At 48.2% G+C, this 24,789-nt stretch overlaps 1 protein-coding gene across 2 annotated transcripts in view; it reads right to left on the bottom strand.

Moving 5' to 3' along the window:
• Positions 1-24,789, bottom strand: part of LOC119401669 (fibrous sheath CABYR-binding protein) — a 108,857-nt gene that overhangs the window by 7,844 nt on the left and 76,224 nt on the right. The window contains exon 1 of one of the 2 annotated variants that reach the window (XM_037668593.2): positions 9,224-9,444. The exons of the other annotated variant lie outside the window; for it this stretch is intronic. Coding sequence (XP_037524521.1) covers positions 9,224-9,226 — 3 coding nt within the window. The 5' untranslated portion in view covers positions 9,227-9,444. Of the gene's footprint in view, positions 1-9,223; positions 9,445-24,789 lie in introns of those variants that run through there. 2 annotated transcript variants of the gene reach the window in all.

Below are 24,789 nucleotides of genomic sequence, written 5' to 3'. Positions count from 1 at the left end.
TTCGGATGGCACACGCAGCCCACTGTGCAGCCGACTTTATGTTGGCTACAGAACGTCGCGCGAACACACCTACACAGGTGCGGCCACTAAACGTCAATCATCGTGAAGGCTCGGAAAAAGTTAAACTGGAGCTCTGATACCAAGGCAAGAGAAACGCAAGCCACTCATTAACCGCAAGAGTTTAATGCTGCTGAAACCAATCCTAGCAGATAGTGGGCCACGAAGGTACCACGCCCGAGGAAAGGCACGCCGATTGGTGGGGATACAGTGAACCAGTGGGCACGGCGTTACGCACCCAGTTACGCAAATTAAATGGAATACAAACAACTACCGTGAGAAAGTTACGTTACTGAAGGAACCACGCTTGCAGCACATAGTTGACGAAATGCCACACAAGGGCGGTGTCGTGCGACGGAAGTTTAGCAAACCGGCAAGGGCTGACTGCAGGCAAGCGGCTACCTGACCGACTCCGCATTAAGGCACTTACGAACTGCGGATCCCACTGAAGAGAACCAAATTGGATCAATTAGACTTCAAATGATGATGTAGGAACAAGGTTGTATGAACAGGAATATGAGGTTCACAGCTATGTAACATGATATACTGACGAACAAGGACGAGTAGAAAGACACCAAGAAAGTTGGAGCCTTTCTAGTCATCCGTGTTCCTGTTCGCCAGTATCATGTTGCAGAGTTATAACCACAACCAACTAGCCTAGCTGTCTACGCTTAGCCTCAGCGAGGCTGGCCGTTTTCGATAAATGCACCTATATTTGACAAAAAGTAGGTCCATCTATCGAAAAATCAGCCAGCGTGCCTGAGGTCCTTATTCCTGTTCATAGAACCTCTAAACACATTGTGCTGCTATCCGTCAGCTCCCACCTTTATTTTCAATGCATAAACGAGAAGTACAATGCATACTAAACAGCTCAAATGGAGCGCGTGTGAAGAGCTCCAGCCCACAGTTTTTGGTGTAGTGTTATCAAAAGTGAGTAGTTCATGAGCTGTAATCCTTAGAGAGGTCCAACCCTGATATCGACTCACGAAGCGTGTCCCTGCAAGCGTTAAAGCGACAGAGGGACCAACCACACGGCAAACCGCATCGTACTACAGTGGCTGTGCTGCTGCATTGCTGGTGAATGAAAAGAAAAAAAAATTCAGCGCGAAAGTTCAGTGCGAAGGTGCAACGGTACGTATTGTGTACGAAAATATGGCATACACCATGATAACGCTGCTCATCCACCATTGCGTCTACGTTGCCACACTTGCCTGCAATGTACACTTTACAAAGCGAGGCACACAGAAGACGGCTGGACTGCGAAACTCTTGCAAAGCAGCAGCCTTTACGTAACCGAGAAATCTAGCATTACCCGAAAAGCACGTGATGGCAAGCTTGAAGCCAGGCATGTGATGTCTCCATGTCTGCTTTCCTAATTCTGGGAAACACGTCTTAGATAAGAAAAAATGTTGGAAGCGCTCACCCCCATGTGAAGGCGTAATGCGTGACGCAAGGCCATGTTGACAGGCGCACCTAAATAGATGCTGGCAGGGACTGGGGTTTGCTGTCCCAAGCGACCCAGGAAGCAAGGTTATAGATAGCAGCGCATGAGATGAGCCTTATTCACGGCGTAGGGGAGTCCCGTGATACTGAGACGCGCTTTGCGGAACTTGGACGTAACCGCGGCCTTCAAGATACGCGTCTGAAGGGTGGACGTGGTTAACGATCTGGCGCAGAAAGCGCCAGGGAGTAAATCGACGGGCACCACGGAGGGGCATATTATGTATGAACAGCGAAAAGTTGATGGCTCGTGTGATGCCGGCGATCAAATGAGCTCTGACGTATGGACAGAGTTTGAAGTTGCAAGTAGTCACAGAAGATAATGGACGATCGACAATGAAAATCGGCAGTATATGCGCCATAGCGGTCGACTCCGTGTGCACTTTAAGGGCACGAGTTTATGCAGTGTGCCCAAGGCACATTGGTGAACGAATACGATTTTCACCCCGCCCATATAAGAATGACTTAGGACGTTCACCTATAGAAGACACAGTGGTGCACAAACGTTTCTCCCGGTCCGTATAAGGATGGCAGTACGAGCTTTGTGTTTCGGAGACGAGGAAGGCGTTGTAGAATGAATGATACTAACTGATATTTATATTTAGTGCTAAGCGCGAAACTCATGACGGGACAGGAAGGAACACACACAAGCGCCAGCTTTCAGCAATGCTTTATTCGAAGTCGGATACGTGAAGTCAATGAATTGAATCTTAAGATCACGTCTCTTAGAGGCAACAACACGTCATAGAAATGCAAGACTGCAATGAATGCTGCGTGCGAGCTGGTACGATTACATGATTGGGCATCAGATGCACAGCCCAGTTGGAACAACGACCGCTCGAAGCTTTCTTTCGCGCCTCTTACGTAATAGATTACGCGTACCACTTCAGAATGCCCACTGTCACCGGATGCGAGCGACGGACGACGATCGACTGGGACCCGTGCAAGTGGATAGGAAGTGCGACACGTGCCGTTCAAGCAACCAGCGAAGAAGACGCCCACGAAACGATGCCCAGAATAAACCGCAACACCCGTCCGGCCGGGATGAGGCGCCGATTCGAGGGAACAGCGCCCTGCCGTGCAGTGCCCAAACAGGGCAAGAAGATGAGACACAGGCCAGCCGTCCCCGGCCCTCCCCGCCGCCGGTCTCGTCCATGAAAGGAAAAACGACGCCGCCCCCGTCTAGAGAGAAGAGCGGCGAGCTCTGTCAAGGGCTCAGGGTCAGGCCGCCGACGAGCGACGTCTATTTTGGGATGACTTTTATAACGACGTCCCGCGGAGGGAGGACAGGGGTCGATGGCGTAGACGACGTGTCATCGGCACGTATAACGAGTCGCATGCGAGTCTTCAAACTTCTTCCCCACCCCCTCGTTTCTTCGTCTTCTAAGGGCTAAGGATGGCAACGATGGCGAGACAGTGCTGTCGTATTTACCGGGAATCGCATTCACGGAGAGCAAAACTGCGATTCCGAAACGTCTTTTGCTGCGAGAAGTAAAACGTGCAATAAATCGCAGCGCTAAGGTCAACGGTGTTGAGTTAGTATTGCATAAAATGCTCTTCGACAATACAAACGAGTCCACACAAACTTACGCAAGCCCTTCCTGTTGACTTTGGACCGCCTCATGAGACCGGTAACGGGAAAAAAAAATTCACCATCAGAAGCAAGGCGATGACTAGTCCTGTCCGTAGCTCCAGTTATTTTGTGTGACTGCGACTGATTTTCCCATAGCAAGTGAGTGCTGTTTTGCGCTCAGTAATTGGCCGAGTCAGGGTGTATTGTCTCGAAAAATAGGCATGCTGTGCTCTACAATTTAAACCTACCTTAACGCGCGTAGTAGCCAAATGTACCCACAAATCAAAGTCTTCCAACTAAAGCTCTTACATTTCTTCTAAAGCTGGTACATTAGATTGGGAAAACTTTATTTACGTCCTGCAGGACGCGCTAGGTACATCACCGCCACAAATAAGTGCTTAGAAGCGAGGACACCCGAAGTAAAAAAGCTAGTGTTTGGGTAAAGATAACACCAGCTGATTTTCTGACAGAACATGTGAGAAAACATGTTTGACGCAAAAAAAATAATAATAGATGGGTGAAGGAAATTGACAAGCAGTACATAAGCTGTTTCGGCCAAACAAAAGCGCGCGGAATGCGCCAAACGTAAGCGCGTGCTCGTCATGTTGACACGAGGGAGCCGCTTGCGTCACAACGTCAGCGTCGGCCGTGTGCGCATCAGTCGACGCTGCGCAGTCAGCTCCGGAGGAGAGCCGTCATGAGAAGAGTATAAGCTTGAAAAAAGCGAGATTGTGACGACATAGAAACATGAGGGCGGGAAAGGTCGACGTATGGGTGGGCACACCATCAAGTCATGGACAATAAGGCCTCTAAGATACAAAATAGTGTGATGGTCATGACAAGACAGTTCTGCAAAAATCCGCGAGGTGGAGAATATTCAGGGGATCGTGAAAAAGAAAATCGTCATCCAGACGTCCGCAGCCAACGAGGCTAAACGAAAAATTCACACGGACTTTTCCGGAAGGAAATCGTCCGAGTTGCCGAAAAATCCTCCCGGATCAGTTATTGAACCGCGGGTACCGTTATTCAAAATTGGGACTAATGGTTTTACGGGTGCAGTCACCCTACCCGCCTGAGCTAACCAGCAAGCTTGCAGGTCACAGTGCGAGAGCGAATTAATCGACTACAAGCAAGTAAATGACGAGCTTCAGTATGAGGTCTTTCATGTGATAGCCTCATGGAAAGTTGACAAGACAGCTGCAAGACGTACACGAACGAAGTAACGGGAAAATGCTGAAGAGCAGGACCCTGCGGAAGGACGTTAACGTCAGAATCAGTATCCCATCCCTCAGATGCCATTCCGTCTAGATGCGTGAAGAAAACAAAACGTTGCACAGAATAGCGACAGCCTGAATTAGTATACGTGAACTGTAAGGCGCCGTGTCTTGTCGTTCAGATGTGCAATTCTGCCCATAGCACGTCCGGCGACAGACAGTCCTGAATTTCGATACCGTTCGCCGTTTCCGATGCCGTAGCTCGTGTATGGTTCAGCGTCGAGGGGCGAGTGAGTCAAATCTATTCACTCCTCAGGCGCCCACATCCGGCGTGACATCCAAGAGAATGGATGGGGGGAACCGGAGAGCATTCTATGTGCAAGACGAATGCTGGTGGTAAGGGGAGGGGGGGGGGGTAATATGTCGGCTTCCTGGGGCGGATGGAACATTGACCCGAGCCACAAGGGTTTACGATAACGGGGACTGCACACGAAGACGACACGAGAGCAAGTGCAACGCCATGACGTCGCCGTCGCTGGAAGAGTCGGCAACGGACGTCGGAGACGTTGCTAGACGCGCGGTAGACGAGACGCTAAGATCGGCGTGCCATGACCATTAAGCGAGTGTGTAGCCCCCCCCCCCCCCTTTTTTTTATGAGAGATGTGGCGAGAACGCCAGGCAAGGTCGGTCTCGAGTCTCGCCTTTGTAAAAAAAAGAAAAAAAAAGAGTAACGCTTTTGTCGGTCTTGCTATCCTAAGGCTCTGCGGCAATGAATGAATGGTAACAAAAATAAAAAAAAAGGTGGAAGGAAAGGACCGACGAATGCGCGCGCTAAAGACGAACCAAGAATGCGCCGGCGACCTCCCCGGGCTGCAAAAGCGCATCACACATTACCAACCGCGAAACGTGGTTATTGCTAGTCGTGCCCACGAATTCTGGTAAGGTTTAGGAGGGATGCGAGGGCTTGCAATGGTGGCACGAATGAAAAACGAGAAGGGCAGAGAATCGTGCAGAGGCGATTAAACTCTTAACCTTAACTATCAGCGCGCGTGTATCGCTTTTAACTTATTACAAGAAATTAAAAGGTAGTTGTAAGGAGGAAACGTGTAGAGTCTTCAAATGAAGCTGTAACAAAACTGCAATTCGGCCTTGTTTGAACAAATTCATCCTGAGTTGTTAGATCGCGCCTGTCCTCGTAAGCCTCTTCTAGTCCCTGTGTGTTCTGCGCGAGTAAGCAAAGGATGAAGCTGCAACGTTCAAGTCACCCAAATTAGGAACCACAGTACCCTGCAGAGGCGAGAAGAAAAAGAGCAGTCGCTCAAGGCGTGTTCTTACTAAGAACGTCGGAGGCTGTAGAATTGTGAGCAATACAAAACAGGGCAGCGTCGAATTCGTTTTTTAAACAACGATCCCTCGAGGTGTGCGGAGAAGCTGACTAGCTTTGCTTGGCTCTGTGAGGCCATACTTAGGTAATTAGGTGCGACGTTAGGGTATAAATTACATCACTATGAGAGATGTTAACGAAATTTTTGTCTTGGGCAAATAAAGTTGGTGACATAAATAAGGACATTAATTCGAGACGACCAATGGTGCTCTACTACGAGGACAGGTGAAGAGGGGGCGGGGTAGGCGACAAAGCAACAAAACACTGCTTGCGACCCTCCTGTGATATCACCGCCTGCAGTGACGTCATGAACTTGAACAGCGAAGGTCGCGGGATAAAATCCCGGCCGCGCGGTGGCCGCATTGCCATAGACGCGAAATGCCAGAAGCCGGTGCACTTAGCTTGAGGTAAACGGTCAAAAATTCCAGGAGCCTTCAACTGCGCCGTCCCTCATCAGATCATGGTTTTGGGACGTGAAACTCCAAGAATTAATATTATTGACCATAACAGCGCTCATATGCTTATCGTATTTCTTATCAGCGCGGTAGGACTGTACTGAATTGAAACAGCTTAAAAGCATGCAACTTCCCGAGATTCGTTAACTCGGTGCAGAAATACAGGCGAAATGTAAAACATACTGACGTCAGACGTCGCAGTGACGTATAAAGCCAGGTTGAGTTCCCGTTTCTGGAGCAAAATTCCAGCAAGAAAAAGTGACGACGCTTGCTGAACTATTACCTTTCTCGGCTAATGAATGAATATAGCCTTGAAACATTACCCATCTAAATTTAGCGAATGTTCTGAGCGGTGTCTCTAATGCAACAAGTAGCTCCCCTCTTGAACATTTAATCTCATCGCACACTTAGGCGGGGAAGAAGCTTGGATGTTCCCCTCCTGTATTGCTCAAGGGGCGGGTTGCACATTAAGGTGTCACACGGCTGTCGTGTATGCCGCGACGAAACAAGCGCCACCGACTATACCGCGAAGAGCGAAGACAGGAGCATAAGAGAACGGCAGCTACTGCACGGGCCTGCCAAGGGCACGGATAGCCGGGACGCCCCTGCGATGCCGCCTTTCCAAAAGTAAACCCCCACCCGCACCTGGCATGCGTCCCGACGCTCCGGGTACTTAACACCCAAGCAGCAACAAGAGGCATTTGCTAGGTCGTGCGGGTGCTTCAACGCTTTTCTGAAAACCGCTGGCATAACTGGCGAATACTCACCTTCACAGCACTGGCTTAAACTTCAAAGCATATTTGGAACAGAGCACGCTCACATCACCGGTCCACAACGAAATAATGTAATTTATATCCCGATTTTAACGGCCCGAAACTTCGCAGCGAGTTAAGCGACACAGTGGGTCCACTACTGGGGCTCTAACGTGCACCCAATGCACGAAAGGTACTTTGTTTTGTTTTGCAGCCAGTTAGCTATCCCCTTTGAGAGTATACGAAGTATATAACAAACACTAGCGGTGACGTATGAAAAAGGGCCAGCGCATACTCTCCAAAGATCTCACTGACGTCACAGCTATACGTTCTTGCTTGAACTTAGCGTTTGCTCTGACGCAGCCGTGGCGCGTCATGTCCACGCGGTGTAACTGACACAGCAACGAGATAGCAGCATTCGAATTGGCCCACATTGCGATTCCCAAAGTTATCACCTCTGATAGTGTCTTGGACTGGACAATTTGACTGGCCGAGACGAGACGTGAAAAACCATGTGAAGGTAGGTAATTCGCCCCCCTATTCACCTAAGAGGGGGGGGGGGGGCGCAAGGTCAGCCCCACACGTTGACATAATAGGGAGGGGGGCGAATCCCCCCCCCCCCTATGAAGGGGAACCCTGCGCACGCCTAGGGTTCTCCCGTATACAAAATGCAACCCCACCCCAAACAATCGGGGTGCGGCGAACAGTCGCGTTGATACGGTACTCGTTATGACGCAACGCTGCTGTAGCGCTAAGCCGTTCGTTGTTCGACACGACGTTGACGCTTGTCACGTACGCGTCGTGTCGACTCACAGCTGCCAAGCGATGCGATGCGACGACAAATGTGCGAACGCACCGGACGCCGCCCTCGCCCCCCCCCCCCTTTTTTTTTTAAAGGGCTCGCTGACAGCTTCGAGCGTCGCGCGTCATTCGGCTGTGTGACGCGGTCAAGGCTGCCTGTGCATTGTAGAGTAAAGAACTAAGATGATTGACAGCTGTCAGTAATCCCAACTTTTTGACGTGTCGACTTGTCTCCCGACGCGATGACAGAACTGCAGCACACCGAAATACGTCGAACACGATTCGATATACTTATAGAAATGTTCTGAGGCCCAGGGTCCTCTATGTTTGATTAGGCAATTTTCGGGGTCATAATTTTAATTGAGCGCGGACTATGAATGCTACCAGCGGTGGGCGTGACGAATGAAAATTAGCATATTAGCGCTATCGTCCTTATTCCGACGTCATATCGACTCGAATACGTTGAAAGGCAGTCCCCATTGATCTAGCGAAATGTTGTGCAAGAACTCTATGCATCGTACATTGAAAAAGCAGTAAATCGTGAGAATGGTTTCAAATCTTCGACTACGCCCCGCTGACACACAGAAAATGAACACTGTTTCCCAAATCGACACGCACGCACACAAAAACGTACCAAGGGGGAAAAAAAAGCACACAAGAAAACTTTACCAAAACGGCATCCGACATACGATCAAGGTAACAAGTTCGCAACTATGGCAAGCAGCTGAATGACTGATAAGAAAGCAAGTGCGAATGACTTCAAAGAAGCGCATTCCGTTCAGCACACAATTGAAATAGTACAATCCCATACCACTTCCCTTCACTACAGTGGGATGTAGAAGGCGGCACAGACTCAGTTACAGGGCTAAACCAATTGCACACGCAAACCTGAACGCAGCATTGTGCAATCGCCAAAGCGCAATACAAGCCGTTCGCAGCGCCAGTTACGGAGCAGGCTAACCCTAACAAATGACAGCACTTCTTGAAATCATACATGTCAGCCAAACTTCTCCGAATACTCAGGCCTCAAAGCGGTTAACGCATTAACGTGAAGAATAAACAAAATCGAGTCAAAGCTAACCAAACCGGCATCGATGCAAGCAGTTAAAAAGTTTAAGGGTTTCCAGTTCCAACTAAATTTACGATTGCGAGGCACGTTTAACTGGGGAAATTACCCAATTTCTACCACCTGATTTTTTACTTATATTTTTTTAAGGTGCACCTAAATATAAAATGCAAGTACAGGTCTGCTAACGCATTCCGCCGGCTTGAGATGCGGTCAACGAGGCCGCGCCCGGATTCGAACCCGCGCCCCTCGTACCTAACAGCGCTACGCTATAACTGTTGAGCTACAAACAACGGTTGAACAGAATAGTTCGTTATCGGGACGAAGGCAAAACGAACACACCCACACAGAGCGCACACAAAAGAGCACGTTGGCAGACAGGACGCAGACACACTGCAGAAAAGAAAAAAACGGTACCCACCATTTGGTATTCGCAAAAAACACGTCGCCTAGTTCACAACAACAAAAAACGTTCGGCGACCACCCAACGATGTGCCCTTCTCTCTCGACTATGGAGACGACGATGAGGCGAGGTGTTCCAAAACGAACGCACGGCGCACAAAAGCCAAAAAGTGCACGTAAAGGCTGGCGAGGCTGCGAGCGGGCGTTCGTACCGACTGGCAAACGAAACCGCCGCGGGCCCCCGTTTTAAGGCTCGGGATGGTCGGGGAGCTCGCGATGAGGGAGGAGGAAGGCGAACCGGCCAATGAGAGCGCGCGAATCGCATGACGTAAGCGCACCTTCTCGCATCTAATGCGAGGGAAAGGGGAGAGAAAAAAGAATGTGGGAAGCAAAAACAAGAGCCCACGACGCACTAGGTGTGGGTCATTATCACGAGGTATTTTGTTTATCACCATACCTGAGACACCCCCCCCCCCTGCGATTTTGCAACATATTTTCTAGTTGCACCAGATATCTGTAGTACCGCAGATAGCAATGAAGAAAAGAACATTGAGCAATCGCACGATCATTCCACATACGTACGCTAAGGAACAAAACCTGAATTTAAGTTTAATAATTAAATTCCAATGTTTCACGCGCAAAACCTACAGTACAACATCGTAGCGGGGGCCACGGGAGTAATTTTGACCACCACTGGTTCTCTAACGTGCACGTCAATCTAACAAAATTATGAGGAACATACGGCATAAACAAAAACTATTTTTCAAAGAAATCGGCAGATCCCACGCCTTTTGGGAATCGGTTTCATGCGAAGCAGTCAGCAAGTAATTGTCTATAATTAATTTTTCAGCTTTGAGCCAAGCGTTACGAGGTGGATCGACGTGTTTTGGAAGTGTGGTAGCTGTGTGCACATCGTGGATTTACGAGGCACGTTCACTACACCGGCGTTTAAAGTATAACTCATGGCCTCACGTAACGTCAGCCCTCACGTTAGAGCACAAATGTCAGTATTATCGAAACCAAGTGCACTTTACGGTGCGGTGATGTGAATATCATACGTAACTATCGTTAGCGTATTCCTCCGGGGTCGAGCAACGCTTAAATATAGTTTGCTGAATCGTAGGAATACAAATGTAATGTTTATTAGACTGCTATAAAAGCGGAGCCAACACTGCAACCACAATTGACATAAAACCGACATAAGGCCTGTATCATAGCAGCACATAAGTAATCTTTGCTGCTTTGTTATAAAATAAGATAGCCAGCACTGCAACAACAACTGACGTTGCACCAACATTACGACTGCATAGGATCGTTTTCCAAAGCAGTTTCAAGACATGGCGTGGTTCTGTGGTAGAGTACCTGACTGCCACGTAGAATGCTTGGGTTCGATTCCTGCTGGGATCCTGATTTATTCTTTGCATTCGTCGGGTCAAAGCTGCCGATGTCGGTTTACCTTAAGGTTCTCGCATTTAAATTACCCATGTCTGTTTTCGCCGTTTCTGGGTAGATGTAAACTGTCAATCACCTGTGGCGCATACCCGCATACCGCGGCCCGTCGTATACGGGTATGTGCCACACGTGTCCGGAGGAAAGGGTTTGACGACGTACGCGAAAAAATTATGTTATTTCTGTTATGAGGAGACAGCCATATTCGTCAAACCCTCTTGCCCTCCCATACAAATTTTGGTATACACCAAAAGTTAAGCAGGCGATCACGAGAACACCCAGAGGCAGGCGGCTAGATAGATAGATAGATGGAAACGCTCAAAGTGCCTTGGGTTCACTAAGAAATGCTTCGTATTTAAGAAAGAAAAGATATTCACCTTTCCAACGTAGGTTGTAGAGGGTGATTCTTGTAGAGGTCACCATTTTATTGGGTTGTAGTTTGTAGCCGATATATATATATATATATATATATATATATATATATATATATATATATATATATATATATATATATACTCAAACGCAAAAAAAAGAAATGTGTATCTTGCTTGGATGACGCAGATAACGGGCGACGTTAAACTTTACGCCTCCTGAAAGCAATTAATCTGACGTGCCCCTCCTATGACTCGCAACAAGTATGCACAGTGATCTGCGGAGTTTCAAGTCCCTAAATACAGAAAAAGAAGTGCCTGTAAATTTTATTTTAGCGAGGTAGAGTCATAGTAATTGGCATGTATTATTTTATTACATTTTTATAAGAACGGCTAGAGGCCAGCAGCTATTGTGTGATTATACAAGTAAAAAGGTAGGCTTTCAATAAACTATCAAATTCTTTCGTTTAATTTGACTAAATGTTCCACTGCACACTTCGCCTTCATTCGCATAATGTGCTGTACACTGCCCGAGACCTTTTTCCCGAATTTTCTTTAGAAGAGAATTTTTTTCTTAATCGACTGAAAACTGCCTTTGAAAGCCCAGTTCGTTTCCCATCGAATGCTACTACACATGAAAAACACTTACGTCTCCAAACAACACACGTAAGCTGCAAAGGTTTTTCTGACACCCGGATAAATGAGCTCAATGCGGGGATCTACCCTGACATAGTCACACAATAAGAAACAACTACCCCCCTCATCCGCCCCCATTCATTTTCTGCACCACAATCTGCGTCGTTAGAAGTCTGGGGGAAGCCAGTGTCAAACAATGACGGTTGCATCGCTGCTCGCGTGACGTGACTGCGAAGGCCACGGCCTCCTGATCATGACCCTGTGCCGCGGCGCGGAATATTGTGCTCCTCAGCAGGAGGGGAGTCACTGGCAGATAGCGCATCCCGCATCGCTCAACGCTATAGTGAGGCGCCGTTCGTTCCGGAACAACCACACTCCGTGTCATACATAGGGTGCAACGCTTTATGGAAGCTAGCGCGACGTCTTGCTGTAGATTAGGGGCGTAGCCAGAAATTTTTTTCGGGGGGGGGGGGGGGGTTCAACCTTATTCCATGTATGTTCGTGCATGCGTTTGTATGTGCGCGTGTATATATACGCAAGCAAAACTGAAAAATTTCGGGGGGGGTTTGAATCCCCCCCCCCCCCCTGGCTACGCCCCTGCTGTAGATGCGTTCGCACCAAGAAAGAGTTGAATGAATTCACCACCCGTAATGCGATTTGTTTTATTTTCGTTTTTAGAGTCATTAATAAATGAAGATGTTTTGTGCCTTTGTAGGCACAACGCATCCCTGTGATGCATTTGGCCTTGAAGGTATTATTAATGAAATGAAATGCAATCTTTCAGCATATGCGAGTTACATAACATAAGAGGAGGAATCGAAAGTGGTGTGAAGTTCGGTTTGAACTTTTAGAAGGACGGCGCGTATCTTTTTTTAAAGGACATGAATTAAGAAGAAGCCATCTTCGATTAATGTCATCACGGTCGGCTGCTCGCTAAGGAAGTGCGTAATTTGGCAAGTTGAATTTTGTGCGCCGTAATTGGTACGAAGCATATCTTTCTTGTAGACGATGCGTCGTAAATTGTGGCTGTGGCTCTTCTCGAGAAATTTTTAAAATTGAGTCGGCTTAGACTTGCATTCCCGATGTACGTTCACTGCAATTTTTCATATCGGATAGTATTCGTTATTAGCAGTCCGTGCTTTTCGATACCTGGAATCTGGCGTGTTAGTCAGGCAATAGTCAAATTTTGAGCTGCACTAGAGTGCTTATTTGGGCCGGTTGTTACATGTTCAACGAAACGAGAAACAGCGCGAAACACAGGATTGGTCCGTCTCTTTCACTGTACTGTGTTTCGCGCTGTTTCTCGTTTAGTCAAATTTTGCCCCATTATCAAATCGTCATTGCTGATTGGCTCACAGAACTGCTCCTGCTTCCCTTTTATCGGCTAAAACCATCAACATGGTGGAAACTGACAACATGATGCATTAAGTAAATAGGCTACGCTCTGGAATACAGAGCAGAAACTTCGAGGTTGAAAGGCGTACTTGAGAAGAAGCTAAAGACGATGCATAAAGCGATGGGTAAAAATCTGATAGGTGTAACGTTAATTAAGAGATAGGAAGAGAGTTGTGTGATCTAGAGAAGCTAGCGGGTGTAGTCCACCATTACAGATGACATTATGAGGAAGAAAGGTGGTTGGTAAGAGCACGTAATGCGTAGTGCAGATAGAAGGTAGTCTTTTGACGTTACAGAATGGATGTCATTAGAAGGAAAACGCGGTCAACGATGGCAGAGAGCCAGCTGGTGTGATAAGATTAGGTTAGCAATCTTGCAGGCATGGATGGGATTTGTCAGGCGGTACAAGACAGGCGCTACTGATGACCTGCGTACTGGCATCTGCCCTGCAGCTAACGTGAAGGCTATTGATGACGAATCAGCATGGCGACAACATAAGGTTTCACCAGGGTGTCACACGCATGACGTGTCAGCACGTGTCCACATTTTTTTATGACTAACACGTATGGGCATGATCTACAATCTATAGCTGGCTGCTCCCATGAAACGGCCACGCAGTATCATATAGTAGCAGGCCTAGAGTTTCGTACTAATACACTGGAGCGAAATCTGGCGCTAGTGTCTATGGGAGTTGCAACGCATGACGATTCAGCCAGCATGGGAATGATGGGTACTACACACGGATTTACCCAAACTTCGCCATTTCGGTTCCGGGTGGTTTTTTGAATGACAAAACTGGTTAAGTATTACAAAAGTTCAGCGGTACCACTTCACCACATTGGCCCTTTTAGGCTCATCAATTCAAATCAGCTGACGAGGTTCATTATGAGCCACTCTTTGATCTGAAACAAAAGCCAAAACACAGCAATGAAAGCCACAAGTGCGTTCGAAGCCTCAAGCACGAAGACAACGCAAATTTATGTAATACCCACCATTCCCATGGTGGCTGAACGATCGCAGCGCCACAGTTTCGTCTAGCAAATATTGTAGGAAACTCTATGGGAGCTGGAAACAACAACAACGCTAGTAAATGGTAACATGATGGAAACGTCACGTCCATAGCCGGACACACTGGAACCATCATGTACAGATGGAGAGATGAAGGTTAAGGCTGAAACCAACTTTGAGGGGAGGCAACTTTGAGGGGAAGCGGAAAAAACGAAAGCGGGATTCACCTAGACGTACGCGCGGGGCAGAAATAGCCTATCCAGCCGTCCGCGAAAAATATTAATGAAGACGGGGAACGACATGTGTTCAGCCAGTGACGGAGCGATGACAAATGGTTTGCGGTCATTAAGCTAAACTTAGCAACTGAGGGGGGACACACATAGGAAAGGTCTAATTGCCCCTCCCACGCATGATAGACAAATATATACGTATGAACGAAGCAGCCCCCATCGTTCACAACCCGTCGTCATTTTAGCCGCTCGTCATGAAAAGCCCTGACTTAACTGTAATAGGCCCTCACCAGGCAGTCATCTTAATTAACAGTAAAAAGGAGAAAGCCCGCATGAAAACAGTAACACAAGTTTTTCTGCCGAGTTAGAGTAGGAACAGCTCCACATCAGGGGCAATGGTGGAAGCCATAGAAACATGACGTCACTTCCGCTCACGCTAGTCAGCCCTCCAGCAGGGAGCCCCTTTTCTTGCCTCCGCATATGCGAACAGCAGGGATGCCCAAGGTCGACCCAAACGCCAGCCGGGTCGTCGCTTCTTTTGTCCGTTTCATCCCCTCCCAATCTAAACGCTACCCCCCCCCCCCGCCCAACACACACACACACACACACACACACACACACACACACACACACACACACACACACACACACACACACACACACACACACACCGTTGGTGCTTTTTCATCGTAACACCGCCACTTCTCTTCCCAATTCTTCTCTCACCCTTTTGTTTGAGAACCCCGCCTGGAAACGGTATCATCCTACCCGCGTGGTTCAGGAGCCCAGACCAGAGATCCCCCCGGAGCCTAACCAGACTTGGCACTGCGCGGTGTCGCTGACCGCTCTCCCGCCTACACAATGGAGACCCCGGCAAGTTGTGTGCACGAAAATAACTTCGTGGACGTGTTGGTGCATGCGTGTTAGCAGAATTGTTTCGTCGAAAATAAAAAAGAAAGAACACACAGACTATTCACAATCTCTTTAAGCTGTCCTTGTGTGGTTGTGTTTCTTCTCGCAGACGCCCCGGTAGCCGCTTCCGTTAAATAGACACTAAAGGCAAGTATTAGGTTGACGTTGTTGGTTGGAACAGCCTTACAGAAACCTCGTAGTGCTTGCTTAGTGCCGAGGGAATGCTTAGTTCGAGAGGAAATCACGTTTTAGTAGTCCGTATACCGTTTTTGCAATTCGAACGGCCGCCTCTGAGAAGAGAGTTGTGACGTAGCATTTACGATGCCCGCCATTTGCTGCCCGGCAGCCGGCGCAGCGAAGCAGCCCGGCGAAAACGGAACTATTGGACCAGCCACGTCATTCTCAAGAGTAACGTCAAGAAGTTCTGTTTTTTTTTTTTTTTTTCAGGAATCGAACTGAAACGTACAAGTTGCATTTTATTCCGCCTCGTAATGCGCTACAATATTCTCTTTTTGACAAGAATAGTTTGAGTACCAGGGATGAATTGTGCTGAGGCCCTTCTACGTCATCGTGCTGCAGTACCAGTGTGTCCCACTGGTGGCGCGAGTGGTGTCCTACATTTACCTTAATTTCTCGATTACTCAACTGCTGCTGAGCATAATAATGACGTTTTAGACGTCGTCAAGCATTGACCCTTCAGTCTTACATAAATCGTTATTTGCCTTTAGTGTCCCTTGAATGCGTGATTTTTTTTAGCTTCTGTTTTTGTGACACCGAATGCACATAACCTCAGGCTCATGCGAGATTAAAGTACGCGCAGTCTAGAGGTCGTCAGCACGCGGTGTTAATCGAAACTAAAGTGCATTGCAGCCGGCAAAGAAACTGTGAGTGTGCCTGTGATGTTCGAGTGGTCTTTATCGCGAAGAAACGTGGCGTATGTCATGCGCAACGCAACGCTTCGGGCGGCACGGTTATTTCGAGAGCTGTCGACAGAAGCGAATCGTTGCTTCTATTGCACGGAATTATTCCAACAGATATACCGCCCAGCACACTAGGTTTCAATGGGCCAGCCAAGTGGCGCAAAGGAGAGCAGCGAAGGATGCGAAAATGTGGGAACAGTATTCCAAAGCACGAGGCCTCGACTACGGTGCAACTATTTGTAAAGTGTCGCAAGATATCAGCGACAGATGGCGCAACGAACGCTGCGTATGGACGAATGAAGTAATGAAGCAAAATTTGCACAGCTTGGTGCACTAATGCTTCGGTGCACAAGGAGATTTCGTAATGAGCGCCGGCCCAATGCGGCGATGTCTTTCAGGGCTGGACCGAGCCACAGTCTAACAGTAAAGAATCTGTCACTCCTTTATCGAGTTTCGCATGCGAAGCAGTCGTGCTAGGGAAAACCCGGCCTATTAACGCACTCAAAATAGGTCTCGAGCCATATTCTTCAAGATAGGTTGTACATCACAACCTGCCCATGTGTACTAGCTGTGGGTGCAAGTAAACCGTTAAGATAATATCACCGAGAAGTCCTCTGACACTTCTGCAAATTTTACGGCTGAAAAGAAAGCATGTGCTCCAGGCGTATTACGCGTAAAAGTTACGCTTAAGAACTCCAGCCAGCCGGCGTTCACACGCTATACTCTGTCTGCTCAGTCATCTCCCACCCACGCCCTCCGTCGTCTGCTCTAATATAGGCCCATCTCTGTCACACGGCATACCAAAGAAGCTTACGTGTCCAACGGTAGGGCGTAGCCCTGCATATCGTTTCTGCACGGCACCCGTCTAAGGACTATTGAAAACTTATCGCCGTCAACTTACGAGGGGGGACGCTCTGTGTACATAACGGCACCTGAGTGCACAAGGGCTGCGGCGACCGTACCAGAAGCCGCTGCCTACGTGGTGCGTCACAGCGTCGGGTGATGGCGCCCATCGTGAGCAGACCGATGGATGCAGAGAGAGTGGTAAAGCGGTTGGGGTAAATGGGGGAGCCCCCTTCGAGGGTGAGGGGGTACAACAACAGCCGCGGCTCGAAGTCCCCCCACCCCAGCGCATGCACCACCCCAGACGTCGGCAGCCATGTGGCGTCCGCGACAGGACGGGGAGGCGGGCGTGCAGCAGCAAGCGCTCGTGCAGGCGCTCTGCGCCGCCATGCATGCACGGCCAAAGGGAGGCACACGACGGTGGAGAGCGGCGACCACCCAATTATAGCCTTCCCGCTGCCAACCGTCTGTGGCATAACGCACGGAGACTCGCGATAGAGGGTGCGGGGAGACACAGTGAGGGAAAGCGAGAGAGGTTCAAGAGCACGAGATGTGTCAGTGACTCTTTCTACTACGAGCGACCAAGACATGCATGACTGTTATACACACACCATGCGGTTGCATTTGTGCGGTGCCCTGCTGTCTGCTGGTTCTTCCGGTCTGTTCGCATATGTTAGTCTTGTCTACTGCAACTAGAAACACAGCACTCTTCTGCCATCTATATAGTTCACGTACGACATCAATGTCACACTTTCATCTGTGCTTTCGACAGATAATATCAGCCGCTTTCCAAAAATGTAGGTGAAGAAATGGTTCAGTTTAGGGACCGTAACCGAATGGGCGTTCCGCCAATACAAAGACGATAAGCATTCCAGGCTAAGTAAGGTTTACGACAGCACACTTTCTGGAACACACGTACATAGCACGTGTCAACACATCAGGCACCAAGCGGAGCATCCAGCTGCAGTCGCTGTTAAAATGCCATTTCGATGTTTGCAGTGCCTGCTGGCGCTCTCTGTGGCACGTGAGTGACAGAGGTGGGAAGAAGGCCAACTTCGTTGTCAAGCAACAAATATCTGCGATGGGTGAATTCGAATCAGGCGCACTGAATGTGTACTCAGGCAGAGCTTTCCCTAACAGAGTAATCCGCGCCTCGGAACGTTTTTTTTTTTTTTACTTCCACGGATACGTGGACGCTTACCTGAGGCTTGACGGATTACACCAATCCTGTAATGCTATGGAATTTATTCTTATGACGTACATCTACATATGGCAAATGAATTCCGCTAAATCCTGCAAGGTGAAGAAAGGTTACCGACAGAAAAAATCGAACCCCCCCGTTTGTAACTTCCTGGTTCGCTTACTTACTGTCCTACTATCAAGCTAACCAGGAGGTTAGCAGAGTGCAGAATGAGCGAACTTAACGGTTAGCTTGCTTACTGTCTTACTATCTACGCTAACTACGAGGTTAGCAGAGTGGAGCATGAGCACAGCTTAACGACCACTCGAAGCAAAAGGAGTATGGCAAACTAGCGCACGAAATCGTAAACGGCACCTCGCCCAACGTCATTTACATGGAAGACTAGTAAAGGCCGGGACGCTGCAGCGCCGAGCAGTGCAGGCCATCAGGAGGGAACAATGCCGAGCATTGTGCCGAGTTCTTACCCGGAGACAGGGTCGTTTGCAGCCGGGGACTCCCAATTATAGCGCCTATGAAAATTCCGCAGACAGTGTGAAGACAGCATTATAAACTGTCGGGTGAGCTGGTGGAGTTGAGAGGGGTTCGAATGCGCATGTAATGTCAGGTGCTGTTGACCATGACACGCCTTTCTGATGCGAGGGCGGGTGGCACCCGAGCAGCATTGTTGCCTTGTTTTACTTCCTTACTCGAGATCGTGACACGTGAGGGTAACGATGTGTATCGGGTCATATTGTATTGGTTGATCGATCGATTGATTGATTACTGTGTTTTATGTGCAAGGGGTATTCGACACGTTCTAGCAGTAGATTGGATGGAATTAATTTAGATCACCCGGAGCTCCTCAACCTGCACGGAAATCTAAGTACGCGGTCGTTCGCAGCTATGTATTTTGTGTTGCTCCAATGAAACAAGGTGGTTCTGTGAGTTCCCACATACAGTAATGCAGTCGTCTAAACCAATTGTACTAGATTTTATCTTTAAGACTTTAAAAAGAGGTGTTAGACCCAGGTCTGCATTCCTTGTAGGCTGCTTTCATCACAACTGCCCAAGAGGGCTACTTCGCAGGAGTCTTTATCAGTTGCCCTAATTTCTACGTTTTTAACTGTACTTCTAGCTGTATCTATGAGAATCTGACAAAATTTGGAGAAAGAAACGAGGACAATAAATGACAGGACTTCCTTTGTGTTTCCAAAGTTTGTCAGGTATTGCCCCAACTAGCCCAAGAACACGTTTCAGTCTATCAGAATAGCAAGTCGTCGAACGGACGATCTCAGACATGGCCGCAAGACCTCGTTAAGCGACTTGCGAGCGCCACGGAAGCGTGACAACTCCGCAGCTGATTTCCTAGCTGACGCAGAAGTCAGACGTACCCAGGGGAGCTCCTGAAAAACATCTGAATGACTCACAAACGCCAGCTGCTGACGTAAGTATAAGCTACGTACGGTATACCATGGAGATTGCAAGAGCCGCGGCACAACAAGCTTGACAAAAGGGAACAGCCGATAACCCGAGCTCATTGTACTACCAGCGGACGTCGCGGTAATTGGTCTATTGTCTAGTACAAAATGTCCAGTTTCAAGAAGAGGGAGGGAGAGCAACAAAATATGTTTGTTTCGTTCCGGCTTGATGTCCCAATCGAACAAGCGCTTAAGTGGCTTGAAAAAAAGGTAGAGTATACTCAGACAATGGATTGAAATTCAAGATGTTGCCTCTATCACAGCACAGAGCCAACATTAGCCGGTATTAGCGAGCTCTAGCCAGAGACGGCAGTGTGCCAGTAAATGCGGTAGTTGGGCTCGGTCAGCAGTTATTGTCGACGTCATCCCCAGCTACTGAGAGTGGGAGGAAGCGGCTCAGAAAGACAGTGTGTTCAAAACGTTGGAACAAATTTCCAAGAATCCTACGAAATCTGCCTCTTAGCGTGTTTCCAATCGTGTAAGATGGTCAGTTATGTAGGGTTTAATGGCGCAAGGGAGACTCCGGCTATGCTACTCCAGGCAGGGGCTGAAATAATTTCGCCACTATAACTTTCTACTAAAATATGTAGCGCTCAAAATTTGTTTTAAGAGAACTCACCACGTCACTTATGGATTCGCTTAAGACGACACCATCCGGCGTGGCTGTGGTATCATCATCATCATCATCGGAGCTTAAGAGGTAACATGATTGAAGAGATCATACTTTGTTGCTGCTGTAGCTGATGATGGTACCAGGTGAATTCTAGCTCAGCCCTTTGTAATCGGTTGACAACTTTGAACCACCCACTCGATACGCACTTCGCATGTCGTGATGTCTGGTGTGATTCTACGCTTCTACCGCGCAATATTACATCTTGAACGTGACTCTTTTTCCGACATGATGACTGGGGCCTTTTTCCGGAGCACTGGCGTGGCTATGCGGTAGAAAACATAACTCCCACGTAGAACACTAGGGTTCTATTCCGGTTCAAACCCTGATTTTTACCTTTTATCTGATTTTATGAAAGTCACGTGGGCTTTCGAACCATCTTCTCATGAGGAACTTGAGTCTTTTGCCTAAAAGGCTCACCATTCAGCATGCCACTCGAAACGAGCGAATGTAGAGCGCCCTATTTCTCCCCTAACGGTGGCCTTACAAACTAACGGTGCACACACGATCAATCAGGTCGCGCGAGCTCGCGTGAAAACGATAAGGCAGCGAAGGCCCTTCCAAACGCATACACGTGTGCAAACAATGGAAGTCAAAGAAGTGCGAGCGCGTGTCCCGTGTGTATGCGATATATGCAAACCAGTCACAGCCGGCCGGAACGATATCAAGGGCACCGTGGTTGCTGGGAGAAAAACAAAACTGCGTCTCACTGCTAGTAACGATTAGAAAAGATTTCGACGCAGCGCGGGCCGGGTGGGGGTGGGGGGCACCCTTGCGCGTGTTCCTGCAGCGCTATTTAACGTAACTGAGAGGCGCGGGAATTGAGGAATGTAAAGGAGACATTCAATACACATATTAAACCAGCAAAGTATCTTCATATTAGTGCTAATCTATATTAGCGCATGTATTTATATTTGTGTTAATTATAAAATGGGATGAAACCTGGGGCATCAGGGGCGAGTGTTGAATGGAAAGTATGGTTCGTCCTATTAGTCTGTCGTCGAGGTTATTTGGGTGCGAGGTATACTAGCTCGCGCATGCGCAGTGATAGTTTTGGCAAACTCAGTGGTATGTGGACAGCTAATATAGATTTTGCAGTTAAGTACACAACGCAGGCTTCGCGCAGTTTTTGAGAAATTAGATCATTTCAAGGTCCAAACCGAACCTGAAAAAATAATATGGCCAGCAGTTGATCGTGGGACATCCCGACTGCCACCGGATGGTGGATGGAAAGTGAAGTCACAGCGGCAGCTTTCCCGTAGGGGCTGCTCTTCCGGTATATAGCGAATGATCGAAAAGCCCGCTCCAACTCCAGCCACGTGAATCGAGGCAAACAAAGCGGTGTACGTGGATGGAAACCGCTGCTGCTGCCGCTGCCGCAACCTTGGGCGCACGTACTACATACAACCCTTTTGAAAGTGCGCGCGTGTTTACATTAGTTGGCGTCTATCCCCTTGTGCTGCATGTACTCTTGTCAAGACAAAACGCTCAAGCGTCAATGTACACCGCCGGGTGAAGAAGGAGGAGCCTTATTGTTTGTGCAACCCGAGACTGTTTAATTGGCCATTGTACGCGTACGCGGCATCCCGCTACTCGAATCGGTCACGTGACTGTAATGCACACATCTGCTGGCGAGCGGTTCCTCTTCCTCGCTGACGTAAACAGAAAGGCCCTAAGCAAGCATGGGTATTCGTGGCTAACTATAAAACAAAAACCCGTTTATAAATGAGCCTCCATGCATAGGGCGTAACAGAATGCGAGTTGCAAGAGCGCTAGAAAGATCTTCAAAATGGCCAGCTACATTAAAGGGACCCGGCAACGCTTTATGAACATGGTCGAAAAATGCGTCCAATCGGTAGTCGAGGCTCCTGCAAACATGTGAGCGCAGCACGCGGCATGGAATTTACAATTAAGCTTCTAAGACTGCTAGAAATAGCTCGGTCTTCTCTCGACAAACGTTGCCATATACCCAAAATCAACTACGTCATAAGCACATGGACACGGCCATTGGTTGGTTTGAGCAACGTGAGCTGCACAGTTGCCGCGGCCGCCGCGGTGTGGCGCGACGTGTCCGCGTCGCGCTATAAGGTGCTAGAATTACTCTACAGAATTACACCACCGCGCTTGCGATACCACTGAAAGTGGGCCGCACGTTCAAAGAAAGAAAAAAGAAAAGGAAGTGCTTAAAGTCAGGACGCACACTGACGTACGGACGTAACTTCGTGCCTCCTTGTCGTTCCCCCTGTGTATCTTTCAGCGTGCTCACTTGGACGTAAGGATACAGCAAGCGCTTGAAGCGGTACGACAAATCCTTGCAACTCTGCTCGTACTTGACTGATCCTAAAAAAAAAAAATTGTGGCAGTCTATTCGTAAGGCAGTGAACTGCGATAGTGAGGTCATTACATGATCACTTGGAATATTGGGCGGCCCCTTCAACATCCTATGAGTAACGACGACACAGTTAGCACCTGCGTAAGTTCCGCGCTCTTTAGAGCGCGTGGAATCTGCAGGGCATGTTCATTTTTAGTATTACTTTTTTCGGGCCACCGCACCGTTCCAGTGGCGCGAACATATCGCAAGAGTGAAATGTGTCTATGCGCGGTTCAGAAGCCTACTCTTCGATCGTTCTTGGCTCGCTGCCCAGCAAGCGGGTTAGAGAGAGAGCGAGAGACTTTCGAGCGTGCAGGCCGCACTGATAGCTCCTTTCTACCCGCCGTCACAAAACAAGGCAACGACGTTTTTACGCCACAGTCACCATCCCGCGCATGCTTCGCATAACATCGATTCCCACGGTACGTGGGATCTGCCGATTTTTTTTTCTGACGGATGATGATACTTAGTATAACGTAAAATAAATGAAAGAGAGAGAACAACTACGTTACAAATAGCACTATAATTAACGATGATGATAAAAATTCCCGTCTCGTTTTGTGTATTTAAATTATGACGTTTTGAAAATAGTTTCGCGACGAACAAGGGCCAACACTTCAGACACATCTCGCCGCCGCAAAGTGAAACCAAAGTGAAACCAAAGCCCATACGGCTATCTCAGTAGAGTTAACAAAAAGTTTCTGTTCCGTGTGTTAGTGTCCTTCCCAACCTTACTAGACTAGGTCCGGGTATGATAAACGTTGGTCCTTCCTTCATCATCGTCTTTTGTGCTGGTTAACTTATAATATCTCATTAAGCCTTACTATTGCCGGTAGCCCAGAATGTTCCTTAATTATACGACACCCAGTGTTTAATTAGCAAACCCTCGTCTGACTTGGAGAAGAAAAAAAGAAAACTCACAGGGCCATTTATGCATTCGCCTATGGCGACTTGAAGACAAAAGTCATGTTTTTCTTCTCAGTCAATGTACTGATCCTGCCCCCCCCCCCCCTCGAAATATTTCTACACTTATAGTGGTTTTGCACTGTCTCTAAGATCAGAGGCATCGCAAGCTTTCTGCCACTCGCCTGGTTTTGCACTGCCTCCGTGATCGGCCCACCTTTGACCAAGCGACGATGTCATGTGATGACGTCATCATGTGACGTCACAAATTTGGGAGATATGTGACGTCATGGTGACTTCATCACGTGATGATGAGGCATCTAAGGCTCACGCCTCAGTAAAGATAGACCTTGTTTGCACCAGCTCCCGTTCAACTGCATTGTAACGTTTATTTGTCGAATCCTTCAACGTTTTTTTTTTTATTCTTTTTTCTTCTCTGACGTACAAGAAGTACGGTCACGTCGTCACGTATTACAACTCGAAGAGTGCGAATATTTCAGAGAGAAGAGGTTGAATTTGGCACCTACTAAAGTGCCTCCTGTTCATGACACACGTTATCTTCGTATTGCGCAGTCGACGGACACAGTGTCGTTTACCGCGCTCGCCGCAACTGCAGACAAAAGTATAGTAGTGGCTTCTCGTCTTTGTGTCAACGCCTCGCTGCAAATCTGTCACTCGACAAACAATCGACGCAATGCTTCGAATTCCAGCTGTGACGTACTTGTAGCCCCGTCATTGGCCTCTCGCGTAAGAGCAGGTGTACGGGCTCGACGCAATCTTTTGTTTTTCTTTTTTTTATTGCGATAGAGACGTGCCTGAAGGCATTGTGCTTGGTGTGAATGAGTGTATCGTATGCGTGCTGCAATTACTGCGCTGCGTACGAACTGAAGCAGTGTGTTGTCGTATCTGTCGTCGCGTCACGTATGTACGTTCATTACGTTGTGCTCCGGAACAGAACACGCCCATAGCATTAGCTTGCATTAGAGACAATATAGCAGAAACACGACTGCATTAGAAAGGAAGGTGGGAAGAGGGGGGGGGGGGAGGGCTAGGTGTATGATACCCAGTAGAACGTATGAGGATACCGTTCGGCTGTAATCAATATCCAAACACGTAATGACTGTTCCGGCTAAAAATTAAACCTGGAAAAGCATCACCTGCAAGCGCGCACGCCTCTCATATGTACGAATTATGCTACCGGCTCTCATATATATATATA

This window comes from Rhipicephalus sanguineus, chromosome 8, assembly GCF_013339695.2.
Source record: "Rhipicephalus sanguineus isolate Rsan-2018 chromosome 8, BIME_Rsan_1.4, whole genome shotgun sequence".
NCBI lineage: Eukaryota > Metazoa > Arthropoda > Arachnida > Ixodida > Ixodidae > Rhipicephalus > Rhipicephalus sanguineus.
The sequence above is the reverse complement of the archived record's forward strand: the minus strand, read 5'-3'. Positions and strand labels throughout refer to the sequence as shown.